Genomic DNA, 13,722 nt, shown 5'->3' with positions numbered 1-13,722 from the left:
AACCCGCGAATTTTTCTGTTCTCTACTGATACGTAAGGACCGGAAAAAATCGCGGGTTCAATGACCTGCAGGATGAACTCCACAGTTCTACGTACATTCGGTCAAATGTACCCACTAATTGGCTGCTGTCTTGCGAGACGTCCCAACGTAGCAGCATGTGATTCGATAAACTTTGGTCGGACGTTTCTCTTTGGCCCAGAGTCATCCAGGTGAGTTGTGAACCAATGGCAGAGGCAGCACTGAGGTATAACTATTTGTGTTCTAGCCTATCGCGAAGTGAATTCGCGAATTTTTCCGGTCTCTACTGATAAGGTATTTGGACGAAGAACACTGTCAACTGTCTGGGCAGCTGAGAGAGTTATGGGGGGGGGGATTTTGGAGGTGACTATGAAGTGATGGGTAGCCTCAGCCTCTTGTGAGGGCCGAATCTCTAGTAGCGTGTCCGAGGGCCCTCCAGGGTAGTAGGGCTTCCCCTGCTGGTCTGTGCTCGCGACGGGAGCTCTCTGTGCAGGCACCACGGTCCTGGGGGCCTTCGACCCGCTGCCCGCCGTGGCAGACGTGTGCGAGCAGCACAGCCTGTGGCTGCATGTGGACGCAGCGTGGGGCGGCGGTCTGCTGCTGTCCTCGCAGCACCGACACCAGCTGCTCGGCATCGACAGGTCACCTCTCACCTCCCGTCACCGTGCACTCCACGTGTGGCGCACTTGGACACACTTAGATATACTAATAATAAAAGTGGCACAAAGTCCTTACATTGGATTAAATCAGGAATAAACTATTAGAAATGTATATTTTAATTATTAAGAACTCAATTATTTTTAAATTTTTTTATATATTTGTTCGAGCAAGCAAAAAAAGTTCTGTAAATTATTTAAAAGGCAAAAATTCATCAAACTGTATCATTAACAATAGTAAACTAATAACACGTCTAACACATTTTTTTTCTTATGAGGCTTAAGATTTGGCGACAAAAATGTAAATGTCCGCTTATATATAGCTACAGTAAAATGATAAAAATTGTACTTTAGAGAAAGTAATGAAATTTAAAGTAGTTCATTTAACGCAGACTGTATTTATATGTAGGGGAGAGTAGGGTATAACGGGGTACTTAGTATAAATCGCTTTAATTTATTGTTTTAATATTGCTGTATCTGTCTGAAAACATCAGCATGCGTAGATTAGAATGTGAGTTTAATTCTGCAACTAGTACCGTGTCTTCTGAAATATTATTCTTGCAGAGATATTTATTTATTTGAATGTATGCACACTACCCTGTTTTACCCAACTGGTTGGGTAAAACGGGGTACAGAAAGCAGATTTTTAAAATGATTTTACATGTGCACTATAAAAAATTCTGAACAACATGTAGTATGACAAATAAATACAAATGTCAGTAAAAATATGAGAATTTAAAAAAAAATCAATTATAAGCCTTCACCTTACATTTTCCTCTGTATTTGCAGTAAAACTTCACAAAAACATTGGTTTGCGGAAAATCACAAACATTGTTTGAACAACAATAACACAACACTGTTAATTTTGAGGAAGTGGTTAGTCTAAAAGCATAATCTTACTATGTATAATACAAACTTGCATATGCGGTGAACCCAAATATCTGACAAAACATATGATTGTTTAATTAGCCTAATATGGCATAGTAGGCCCATCAGAACACAAAATAAGGCCAGAGTCTTTATTCCAAACTGGCAGAAATCACATTCAAATGGCATACAGTCATCTGTGTCTACACCAGCACATCCTTCATGGCTCCAAGAATGACACTTTAATCATTGCACCCAACTTTCGGCTGATTTTGAAGTGGAGAACTGTTCAGCGCAATAAATGCAAGGAACGTCATCATCATCAGACACACGCAAAGTTACTGTTGGTATGGATTTGTTGCTGTCTTCTTTATTCTTATGTGTTTTAGAACTGTTTTGAGATTTAGACACACCAGCATTTTTCCTTTTTAAAGATTTTGGTGAAGCTGACTGAATAATAATTAGTTCGTTCTTATATGGCGAGTCGGTCAGCACAGCTGCCTTGCCACGTCGTCGTCCTCTTCCTTCTGCAGGATTCCTTTTGACATGGGAAATCGGCATCACTGTAGTCGGTGGAATTGTGAAGCTACTGTTTGATGAAGCATTTCGATTGTTTTTATCAGATAGGCCTAAACGAGATTCAGTTGGTGAAGATACCAAACCAGATGTCCCAGGAATATTACCAACACTGACATTTCCATGGGACTCTGAAGGCATTGTGTAAGCTCGATCAGTTGTTGCAGCAGTCACTGGAATATCACCTACACTGTCATTTTCACTCGGTTTTGAAGGCCTGGAGTTAGCTCGGTCAGTTGTTGCAGCAGTCAGTGGAATATCACCGACAGTGTCATTTCCACTCGGTTCTGAAGGCCTGGAGTTAGCTCGGTCAGTTGTTGCCGCTGGCTAAAACATCCAATCTGGGAAGATACTTGCATCAAGGGGAAATATTCCAGTTCTTCTGAAACCATTTACCGCAGTTTCCATAGAAGCGGCCTTCATAAATGCAGCGCCATAGAGTTTCCCGATCTGGTTAATTGTAATGGGACGTCCAGGATGTAAACGAACCCATTTCCTTGCTTCATCACTATAATACTGCATCAATGGGGACATGAAGGAAACATCTAAGGGCTGCAACCTATGGGTGCAGTGTGGGGGAAAACACAATAGGACGACATGGTTTTTTCGAGCATGGTTTTTATTTTTAAAAATAGAAAAAAAGATAAAGTCAAATTACAATTTAATTACATGGGCCTACAACATTTTTACGTTTCCAATTTTTTTCCTCACCGATACAAGACTTTTGGTTGACTGTATAAATGTACTGTAGGTAACTCTGTATAACATTTAGTATGCATAACAAAACTGTTTTTAATTTTAAAAGTCATTTGCACAATTGATCGAAAAGATGATTAAAACAGGAAACTGGTTGGACAGAACGAGGTACTACCCCGTTTTACCCATTACCTGTGTACCCTGTTTTACCCTACATGCAGGTTCTCAAGCAAAAAGACAACAGAAAATCTTAACACCCGTCAATTACATCGGTTACTATGGCACAACATAGCAAATATAATACTTTACTTGAATATAACTTACCATAAAATATATCTGCAACCACTGATTAAATATTGTATAGCCAATACACGCTAAACATTTTAGTGAAACATCATAAATTTGTAATTTCCATTATTACGCACGAAAGAATACTGTGCGACACTTCATACTACCTCACTCTAGTGACGACGTATAGAGGAGTAACTTACCAAACGTACACACAGATAGCACCACGTGTACGGAAAATAACAGTGGTACCCCGTTCTACCCAACTACCCTGTTTTACCCAACTCCCCCTACTATTTATCAAACATTATACACATATTGTTCTTAAACTCAGACCAACATGGAGTAAAGAAATTTTAAATATTTTCAGCTTTGACATATATAATTTTTTGGAATTTATTTTGAAAAATCTATTTATTATTTACATGTTACTGCACTGCTTCCATGCACGATGCATAAAAACATTTCCATAGTCTATTACCGAGAAATAATGGTCCGATTACAAAATATTCTGAATCATGCTGTTTTATAAAGCACAGTGTATTTTTTTTACATCAAAACACAAATTCAAGTTGTCCCTTCGATTTAAAAAGCTGCTGTCTAGTATAATTTCTAAAATCCACTGTAACTACAGACTGCATGTTGTTTTCTTCTCTCAAACATAAGTCAGTAAACGTAGTCCATCGTCAGCTGTTATGAATACATTCTGATAATTTCTCAGATAAAGCGCCTGCCCATTGTAAGGTCTTCTAACACAGAGCGTGTTTGAGGCTAAATGAGTTCTTCGTGTCTCCGAGTTTAATTTTTTCCCCACTCGCAGTGTTTGCTTAATGTTTTCTAGGAGTTTCCGCGAATCGCAGGGCTTATTCCTTACTTCATTTGGTGCCAAATACGTCATATAGTTGTGTATATTGCCAATATTGAAGTATTAATTTGGCACACTGTCATATTTTTTAACAATGGGGATGGACAAAGTACGTTGCTTTCCAAAGACTGCACAAACACGAAAGGAACTAACCGTTGTAACACGCATGCCACTACAGTGCCCAGATACAGCCGCGTGAAGCCATACGGGCATTAGGCCAAATGTGCAGAAGTTGACGGAAGCTTTTCTGAACATCTTTGTTAAGCTTGGCTTACGCAAATGTTATGTTCACATGTAAACATTATGGGCTAGTAATAATCACAGCATTAAATTTTGAATGGGTTATAATTTCATTCGTGATTATCTAATATTTCAAATTAGTTCTTTAAAATTGACAGTATGATCCATAATTATTTGGAATATTTTTGCTTCAAATGATGTAAGGAATAACACCTGTGGAAACGTCTCGTGAATCATCATGTATAAGGGAGCTGGACATGGATACATTCGGGTGCAATACAATACTTGTATGTGTGGCATTAGTTTGTCATGAGTCACCTCCCTGCTTCCAATGGCCTAACGCGCGATGAAAAATAAATACCAATAAATAAATAAAATATTTAATTGTATCTTAAATATATAACCTTTTAATTCACCAAAAAAAAATATACACATACACATGGGTTTCCAGCAAAATTGTCAAAAATATCTGATTTTAGAAATGACAATTCAATTTCTTTTTTCATCTTATATTTTACAAGACAGCCATGCCGTTGTAATCACCTAATCGAAACTAAGATACTAATTACCCGTACTAAGAAAGACCAAACTAAATTTTCAAATTAAATTTAACTCAGGTGACAAACGCATTTCTCAATGGCTTATGTATAAACCTGAGTCTATTTTGTAGTTATATCAAATAAATGTGTTTCTGACAAAATTGTATCTCGTATACTTATAACCATACCATGTTATGCAGCGTTGCGTTACTAGTCACAAAATATCTGCCACTTACCGCAATCAAATTCGAACAATTATTAACAATGTTTTGTGTACACAAAGGCACCTATTTAAAATCATCTGTTCGCATATAAGGTGTTAATTGTTGCAGACGGAATCTGTTAATGAGCACTCTCTGAAGCAGTTTGTGGTCAGAATACAAATAAATACATTTTAATGATTATGTAGTATTAAAAATATCACCTAACTAATATAATCATTTTTATTTTAACTTGCAACCATCTAGGGTGTGGAATAACTACCCTCCTAGTAAAAAAATAATATAGAATTTTCGCGAGAATTTTATTGCATTGTAGAAGTTAAAAAGAATTTGTGAAATTATCTAGTCACTATTTAATTTTAGATACTATAAACTAAACTGTAAAAAAATTCGATAATTTTACTTATGAATCAGACCATACCCAAGCTAACTATTATTTTAAAATAGCAAGGATAAAATTCCGCGCTTCTGACTGGGGATCAATGAATCCAAGTTCTCTCCAGACAGTCGGGCGGTGCTCTAAGAGGGAAGCCTACGATTCACTATGCCTTCTGGACATACCCGAATACTCACGTTGGCAAGCCTTCTTTTGAACAGACGAGAGAGCCAAAAGCCGGATCTTGCATCTTCAGTTTTTTTTGTTCATTGTAAATAAATACACAACTCATGATAACTAATGGTAAATTAGGTTAGGTTAGCTACGTTATAAATACATTAAAACATCGTGGACGGTGGATTTGGTTAGGATAGCTACGTCAAAGATACTGTGAAATCATGTAAACGGTTACCCCAAATAAATACACCTGTTGTGGTACGGAATAAAAAGCGAGCATGAACTTCGGGGAACTTGGGGTTTGGCTCTCTCGCCTGTGAAAAGAAGGCTTGCCGACGTGAGTATTCGGGTATGTCCAGAAGGACGAGTGAATCGTAGGCTTCCCGCGCTAAGAGGCTTCTGAGAGGTCAGGTGCGTGTTTGCGCATGCGCAGAGCGGACTCGGTGACGTGGAACCCGCACAAGCTGCTGGGCGCGCCGCTGCAGTGCTCGGCGCTGCTGGTGCGCGACCCGGACATCCTGGGCGACTGCCACTCGCGGCGCGCGCCCTACCTCTTCCAACGGGACAAGTTCTACGACTCCCGCTACGACCTGGGCGACCGCCACCTGCAGTGCGGCCGCCGCAACGACGTATTCAAGTTCTGGCTCATGTGGAAGGCCAAGGTACGACCGCGCTCTCACACTCTACAAGTTATAGCTCTCATGTGTTAGGCCAAAGAACTACTGTGTTCTCACACTCTACAAATTCCATAACCAAGTCTTCATGTTCTGGCTCATGTGGAAGGCCAAGGTACGACTGTGCTCTCACGCTCTACAAATTCCATTACTAAGTCTTTATGTTCTGGCTCACGTGGTAGGCAATAGGATGACCTATCTCTTACACTTTACACGCTGCCAATCAGGATCAAGCATGTGAGCACTCCAGAGCTGCCACATACATTAACTAGGTTCATCACAACTTTTGAAATTTTAAAATATCCTGTAAAGTAATATTTGCTTACAAACAATTCTTTGTGAATACCTGATAGAAAAATATATTTTATTTCCAAATGGGTAGGCTGCAGAACTAACTAGGCTGAATAATCCTGATCGGCCAGTCGCTCCTCTAATAATGGATCTTAAGTTTAATAGCCAAATACAAACATAATTGCCAGATCACTTGGCTTCCAAATGTTAATCACCTATGATGATGTCTGTAAATAGGCATGCAGAAACACATAGAACCAAACATCTTTTTCATTGAAGTAGATCCATCCAAGAACCGAAGAGTAAATAATGAAGTCATTTTGAAAGGAAGTCTTTGTTTGTATTTTTTATGTGAAAACTAATATACGATTTTAAATATTTTTGAAATATCATTGTAGATATATCAACTTAATACATCATCAGTCCAGTATAATTTCGTGTCTTTGAAAAAATAATGTAGGTATGAGTGTGGGAACACAGGTTCAGGAAAGTAACACCTTATTAATTAATTTCAGTTCATTTATAAGCAAATATTTACATTATTAGTTAAATTACAATAATTAAAATGTCTGTCCACAAATTTATCACACTTTCATAAGTCTACTTTTAATATCACAACTATAGCTTGGTTTTGACACTAGCTCTCTCCACTATTCGCCTTTTTCCACAAGACACTGATTTGCATTAATATCTCATCCACTGCACCGTGCCGTGACTCCGATCTTCGCACACGAAGTCCTTCACTCGTTGCCCGCTTTGGAACGCTAAGAGGTAATTCACCTTCCTTACTTAACAGCCCGAGCAGACCGGCCTCCCCGTTAAAATATATCTTAGTCCCACCCTGGAATGGTCTGGTAGCCCTTCGAAGTGTAGCGTCATCAAAGTAGTTTTAAAACCCAAGGATTCAAGAACAACGGCACACTAGTCATCCTACTTCATGCAAAGTTGTTCTGGAGACATTACGAATTCTCGAAAGATCCAGAGTAGTGAAAATACAATTTTTAAAGGTGACGGTAGCGGGGAAGATGGACGCGGTTGGTTGTCAGCAAGCGGCCGCATTAATGGATGGTCGTTTTACCTGTTATGGAGCTAGCTGCAGTAGAGGGGGGTTGATAGGGATACCGCAAAATGGAGCAGCTAGCCATCCAAGTGGCTTGTTCACAGCAGTCTCGCAACCTCCCCCACTTGAAACCTGTTCGTCCATAACAGATAACATCGTTTCGAGCGTATTCCCTCAATCGGTCAAAATGTGCAACTTTCATTTGCTACCTCTTTCCTCTTTGAATGCGATACACCTCATCATTTAATTGTTTCAATACTTCATATGAGCCTTCCCACGCTGCTTGAAGTTTATGGCACATTTCGTTCTTTCATTTTGGGTTGAATAGCAACACCAAATCACCTTCATAAAATATCTTAGAATTAGCTTTAAGGTCTTCCCTTGTCTTCATCCTGTTCGTAGCTAATCGGTTTCCAGATGATTGACATATTTGGTGGTGCTTGTTGGTTCTTGGCGAGGACAGCCGAACTTGTTATCACAGGGTAGCCTCTGCTTAATACTCGAGGTAGTTTGTTCAGTAGAGTCATGAATGGCAGCCTTTTATGCCACCAGGTATAATTGGACATGTTGGTCACATTCTTGTTGATGGTCAACCACATCACAACCTTAAACCTTTCCACCATGCCATCATATTGAGGATGGAAGGCTGTAACTCTGGGTTTCTTTATACACAGTAACCTACATATCTCCTGAAAAAAATAATAAACTAAAAAATGTGGCTTTGATCTAAATACAGCTCCATTTGGTACATCGAATCTGCAGATTAGGTTGTTTAATAGTGCATCCACCATTGTGGTGTTTTTATGTATAGGAAGGGCATAAAACTTTGTCCTCATAATGAAATAATCAATTGCCACAACGATAAGACAGTTACTATTTTTAGTCTTGGAAAATGGCCCAGCAATGGCCACTCTCAAATGGTGTTCGAATATTGTAGTACCTGAAATTATACTATTACATGGAGCATGTGTCACTCTTTACACAAGCCTCTTCATGTGAATAGCGTGTTAATCATTATTAGTACTGATGAATCTTGTCTAGATTTTTATTTCCTCCACTTAAAGTCCCATCATGGATTTATTTCAGCACTCCTGGCACTAGGCATTTTGGGATGAGTAGCTGCATGGTAAGCACTTTAATATTTTTACTCTGCCATGCCCTCTTCAAAATTCCATCCACCATTTTTAAGGACTCCCATTGTGCTCAAAAAGCTTTCACAGCCCTTCGTTCACTGGATGTCACATGACTTGACTTATGTCTTGCCTATAATGGGCCCTTTGTTAGTCTCTTGATTGCTTTGAGACAATTAATCTGGCATGGTCTCATTTATCTTCACTGTAAGCAATAGTCGTACGTCGGATCTCTTTGACTTCTTTGTTTTTTCTGCCCTTTGGCATAGGTTGGAGTGTACATTGTATGATATGTGAGAGAGGGCATCAGCATTACTGTGAGTTTAGCACTTCCTGTGTTCGAATGGGCAAGCATATTGCTGTATCTGTTCAATGTACCGAGCGAGTGTTTCCTCTGAAATATTTAGATGCAACAGCCTCTTAATTGCATTATGGGTAATACGTACAAAAAATTTATTCTATATTAATAATCGTCAAAATGCTGCTGGATTTCAACTACAGCTTATGAATTCTTTCCTTGTGGTGGAATAGATTTTTTCGTACTTAGATAAACCTTTTATTCAGTATCATCTGATACGTTCATGACCATTTTGAACCTGGAAAAGTACAGCATCCAGCACATCACCTCTTGCATCTGTGGGAAGGATATACTGCTCTCCATGTTGATGTTGGTAGAGAAGTTTGGGGCAAGAACACGGCAGCTTCTTAAGGTTCTTAGGCAGCCTCGCAAGCATAAGTCCACAAAACTCTTTACCTCTGTCAGCTGATGCAGTGGTCTGCGGAGCCATGCACGAAGCAGCTATATGCACTTGCTCAGAGACGAGTGACCCGAGGCGGGTGGTGGCGGTGCGTGCACAGGGCACGCTGGGGCTGGAGAAGCACGTGGACGCGCTGGTGGACGCCGGGCGCCAGTTCGCGGCCAAGGTGCGCGCCCGGCCGGCCTTCAGCCTCGTCACCGAGCCGCACTTCGTCAACGTGTGCTTCTGGTTCGTGCCGCCGAGGCTGCGCGCGGCGCCGCGGCCCGCCGACTACGACCAGCAGCTGCACCAGGTGCCTCCCACAACCCAGAGTATGGGGCTCTTAGCAGTTCTGTGCCATTTAACCTCGTTCAGGCAGACATCACATATGCGTCTCAGCAGTTCAGTGCCATTTAACCTCGATCAGGAAAACATCATGTATGGGTCTTAACAGTTCAATGCCATTTATGCTTGCTCAGGCAGACATTAGACATGGTTCACAACAATTCATGCCATTTAACCTTGTTCAAGCAGACATCACACATGGATCACAACTATTTAATGTCATTTAACCTCGTTCAGGCAGACATCACAAATGGGTCACAACTATTCAATGTCATTTAACCTCGTTCAGGGAGACATATGGATCTCAACAGTTCAATGCCATTTAAACTCGTTCAAGTAAGACATCTCATATTGGTATCATCAGTTCAACGCCATTTATCCTCGTTTAGGAAGACTTCACATATGTGTCACAACATTTCCATCCCTTTTAATCCCGTTGAGGCAGACATCACATATTGGTCTCAACAGTTCAATGCCGTTTAACCTGGTTCAGGCAGAGATAACACATTATGAGATTTTTTAAAAGGCCGCGGCATAACCTCTGTTGACGAAATAGTTACAGTTGTAGTCGTTCCCAAATTTAATAATTAAATAACAAAGTTAATGACTCCACTGGTGCAGCTAGTTATTGGAGTTAGTCACTGTTCACTTCAGGCATCCATTAAATAATTATTACTAAACAAAGACAAGTTATGAAAATAATAACTACAAAATATTTGTGGCCTAAAAGTGTTTAAACTCAAATGGCGTCACAAGATCAACCTATGCGGTTTTTTTCAGGGCATATTCACCCTTGTGACTGGCTACAGCACACCAGCAGCCTTTTTGCGACTTTTGACACTGCGTCCCAACCGCTCATTTTAATTGCTAAAAGAAGTACTGAAATATTGTAATTTTAAATTTTAATGAGATATGACTAATTTTCCCAATAAGACTCATTGAAAATGAAGATTTTTTATACTGAAATTTTAAATAAATAAACCCATACGAACTTTCTCATTTCTGAAAACAATTAAATAACATAATGTAGTCATAAAAATTTTAACTGTCTGAATCTAAGGAGTAAGGCCTTTTTAGCATTAAAATTACGGTTTATTAAGATGTTGGCCGTAACTTAAGATCAAACATTCTAGAATTCAAGATTGCGGCCATCGACTAGGTCATGACCTCGATGGCTTAGAGCAGCTTTCCCATGGGGAAGTTAAGCTGTTTTGGGGAATTTTCAAGATATTGTCGTTTTTGAAGACTAAAATGAGAAATTTTCCCTCAAAATGGGAATTTTCCCTTCGCTTTAGAGAAAAAAAAATATTTATTAATTTTTTTTAGATTTTTTGGCGGAATTTTTTTCCAGAAAAACTGGGGATTTTGGCGTATGTTGGCATATTTTGTGCAAATGTAGGCAAATATTGGGTCATTTTTTGCAAATTTGAAAGGTCAAATTAAAGGACAAAGGTCAAGGTCATCCAATATGGCCACCGTGATGTTACATTCCAATATGGCGGTCGGCTCCTCGGCTACTCAGCCGGAAGCTGGGCGTAGGACATTCTATTATTCACTACTTATGCCATGTGCAAACATAGGCCTACCAGATTTCTCAGGATAAAAATATTGTAGGGAAACCAAACTTTGGTATTTGGCTAGAAATTATATGTAAAATTAAAAAAAAAATACAAAATAAGATAAATACCTCATTTTCAAACCAGTTTCTCGCTACCGCTGGCCCTGGAAGAAGACGAGGTCGTCTGCACACAAAAAATGTCAAGATCGGCAAGGAAATAAACGCGAACTGACAAATTCGTGTCTTCATGGGTTTCAAATCATACAATTAGCATGATAAATTCAAATAAAACCTCTGAACGCAAATAATAAACACGTAGTTTCTACTCCCGCCACTAGAATGCGCTGGCGAACGATTTGTTTGCCACTACAGCTCACAGAGCGCACCATTTTCATCCTGTAAAAATTTCGTTGCGTGAAAATTCTCTCTTATAAATGTTTTATGATTGGCCTAAAGTAGTACAACTTTAACTTTAACACAAAGTTGTACTATTATAAACAAATATTTTTCAATACATGTGTAAATTAAGGGGTATTCATTTCCTAATAAACGTAATTAATTTTATGTAAAGATAGGGGATATAGTGCTGATTGTTATATAATAAAAAATCCAATTGACTTAGCTATCTATTTAATAATATTGTAGGAATAATATAGAGTAATAAAGTGCATATATACTTAAAGTAAAATTTTTATAAGCAATTAATATGTTATTAAATAACTAAAAAAAATGGTTGTCTGTAAAGTCGGTTTACGGACGATAGTTTAACGTGACGTCATAACAAAACATTGATGAAATGATTGCATACATTTATTAATAAAATTGAATCATTTTTATTCTAATAATTAAACAATAAATACTTGAAATTACACTAGTAATCAGATTTTTAAAATGCAAGAATAATTAACCTTTATTGCCGAAATTGTTGTTGTAATAAGTAATGAAAACCACATTAACTTTTCACTTCACATTATAGCCAGTCGACGAAACAGTTCACGTGTAGATGTGAGTTGTGTGCTGCCGCTGTCTTTCTTCTCCTCGGACGCATAAACCAATCGAGTGGAAGAGAGATAGATGCGGCGCAAGCGTACAATGAGCGTAACGGGACACAGCGTAATGGAACAATGTGCGTAATGGGACACTTTTTCGTGCGTGCAGCCGGCGTTCATCTATTTATTAGACGTTGTCACGTCAAAATATTTTCCCCCGACGAAATGTTGAAGCACATGCTTTGAAATATTACACCATCCACTTTACCATTTCGCTACCAAGAATTCTAGTTTAGGGAGAATGATAATTATATCAGGTAATGCCAGTGTCCTTATATTTTTAAAAAACTTGAGATTACTTTATACTATGAATATTGTTGTTTACCATATATATTCCAGGATAGTTTCAGTATCAAAAAGTTTCATTTGGCACACCAATATATTTGTTATGTCCCCTAATGTTTATAAAAGTGTCTATGCGCGGGTTTATGTTTATACACATGGTCAATCTTCTTGTGAAATTTAGTTGCATGTTATGCACGCATCTTAAAAATTCACTCTCATTATTTTTCCATAACATACCCAAAGAAGTATATCTATAAAACCTTTCAAGCCTTGGCATTAAGTAGCTCTTTCAGAAATAAGAAAACCATTTATACAATACAATTTAAAGTTAAATTATTGATTCAAATTCCACCACCTAAATAACATATAATTTTTGATGCATAATAGTTCAGGATGCTAACCCACTCAACACTGCGGTGTGCAGGTGGCGCCCGCCCTCAAGGAACGCATGATGCGCAAGGGCAGCATGATGATGAACTACCAGCCGCTCCGCGCATGGCCCAACTTCTTCCGATTCGTGGTGCAGAACTCCGGGGTGACCCACGATGACCTGGACTACTTCCTGGACGAGTTGGAGCTGCTGGGTTCCGACCTCTAGCGCCTGGCTATAGTGCAGATCCCGCAAGTGATCCACAATGACCTGGACTACTTCCTGGACGAGTTGGAGCTGCTGGGTTCCGACCTCTAGCGCCTGGCTATAGTGCAGATCCCGCAAGTGATCCACAATGACCTGGACTACTTCCTGGACGAGTTGGAGCTGCTGGGTTCCGACCTCTAGCGCCTGGCTATAGTGCAGATCCCGCAAGTGATCCACAATGACCTGGACTACTTCCTGGACGAGTTGGAGCTGCTGGGTTCCGACCTCTAGCGCCTGGCTATAGTGCAGATCCCGCAAGTGATCCACAATGACCTGGACTACTTCCTGGACGAGTTGGAGCTGCTGGGTTCCGACCTCTAGCGCCTGGCTATAGTGAAGATCCCCCAAGTGATCCACAATGACCTGGACTACTTCCTGGACGAGTTGGAGCTGCTGGGTTCCGACCTCTAGCGCCTGGCTATAGTGAAGATCCCCCA

General features: G+C 39.6%; 1 protein-coding gene across 1 annotated transcript in view; it reads left to right on the top strand.

Annotated features, from left to right (window-relative positions):
* Nucleotides 1-13,246, top strand: part of LOC134536301 (cysteine sulfinic acid decarboxylase-like) — an 83,366-nt gene extending 70,120 nt beyond the window's left edge. Inside the window, exons 5-8 of the mRNA XM_063376053.1 lie at nt 512-659; nt 5,953-6,181; nt 9,533-9,724; nt 13,073-13,246. Coding sequence (XP_063232123.1) covers nt 512-659; nt 5,953-6,181; nt 9,533-9,724; nt 13,073-13,246 — 743 coding nt within the window. The remainder of the gene's footprint in view (nt 1-511; nt 660-5,952; nt 6,182-9,532; nt 9,725-13,072) is intronic.
* The last annotated feature ends 476 nt before the right edge of the window (nt 13,247-13,722 follow it).

This window comes from Bacillus rossius, chromosome 10, assembly GCF_032445375.1.
Source record: "Bacillus rossius redtenbacheri isolate Brsri chromosome 10, Brsri_v3, whole genome shotgun sequence".
Lineage (NCBI taxonomy): Eukaryota > Metazoa > Arthropoda > Insecta > Phasmatodea > Bacillidae > Bacillus > Bacillus rossius.
The sequence above is the reverse complement of the archived record's forward strand: the minus strand, read 5'-3'. Positions and strand labels throughout refer to the sequence as shown.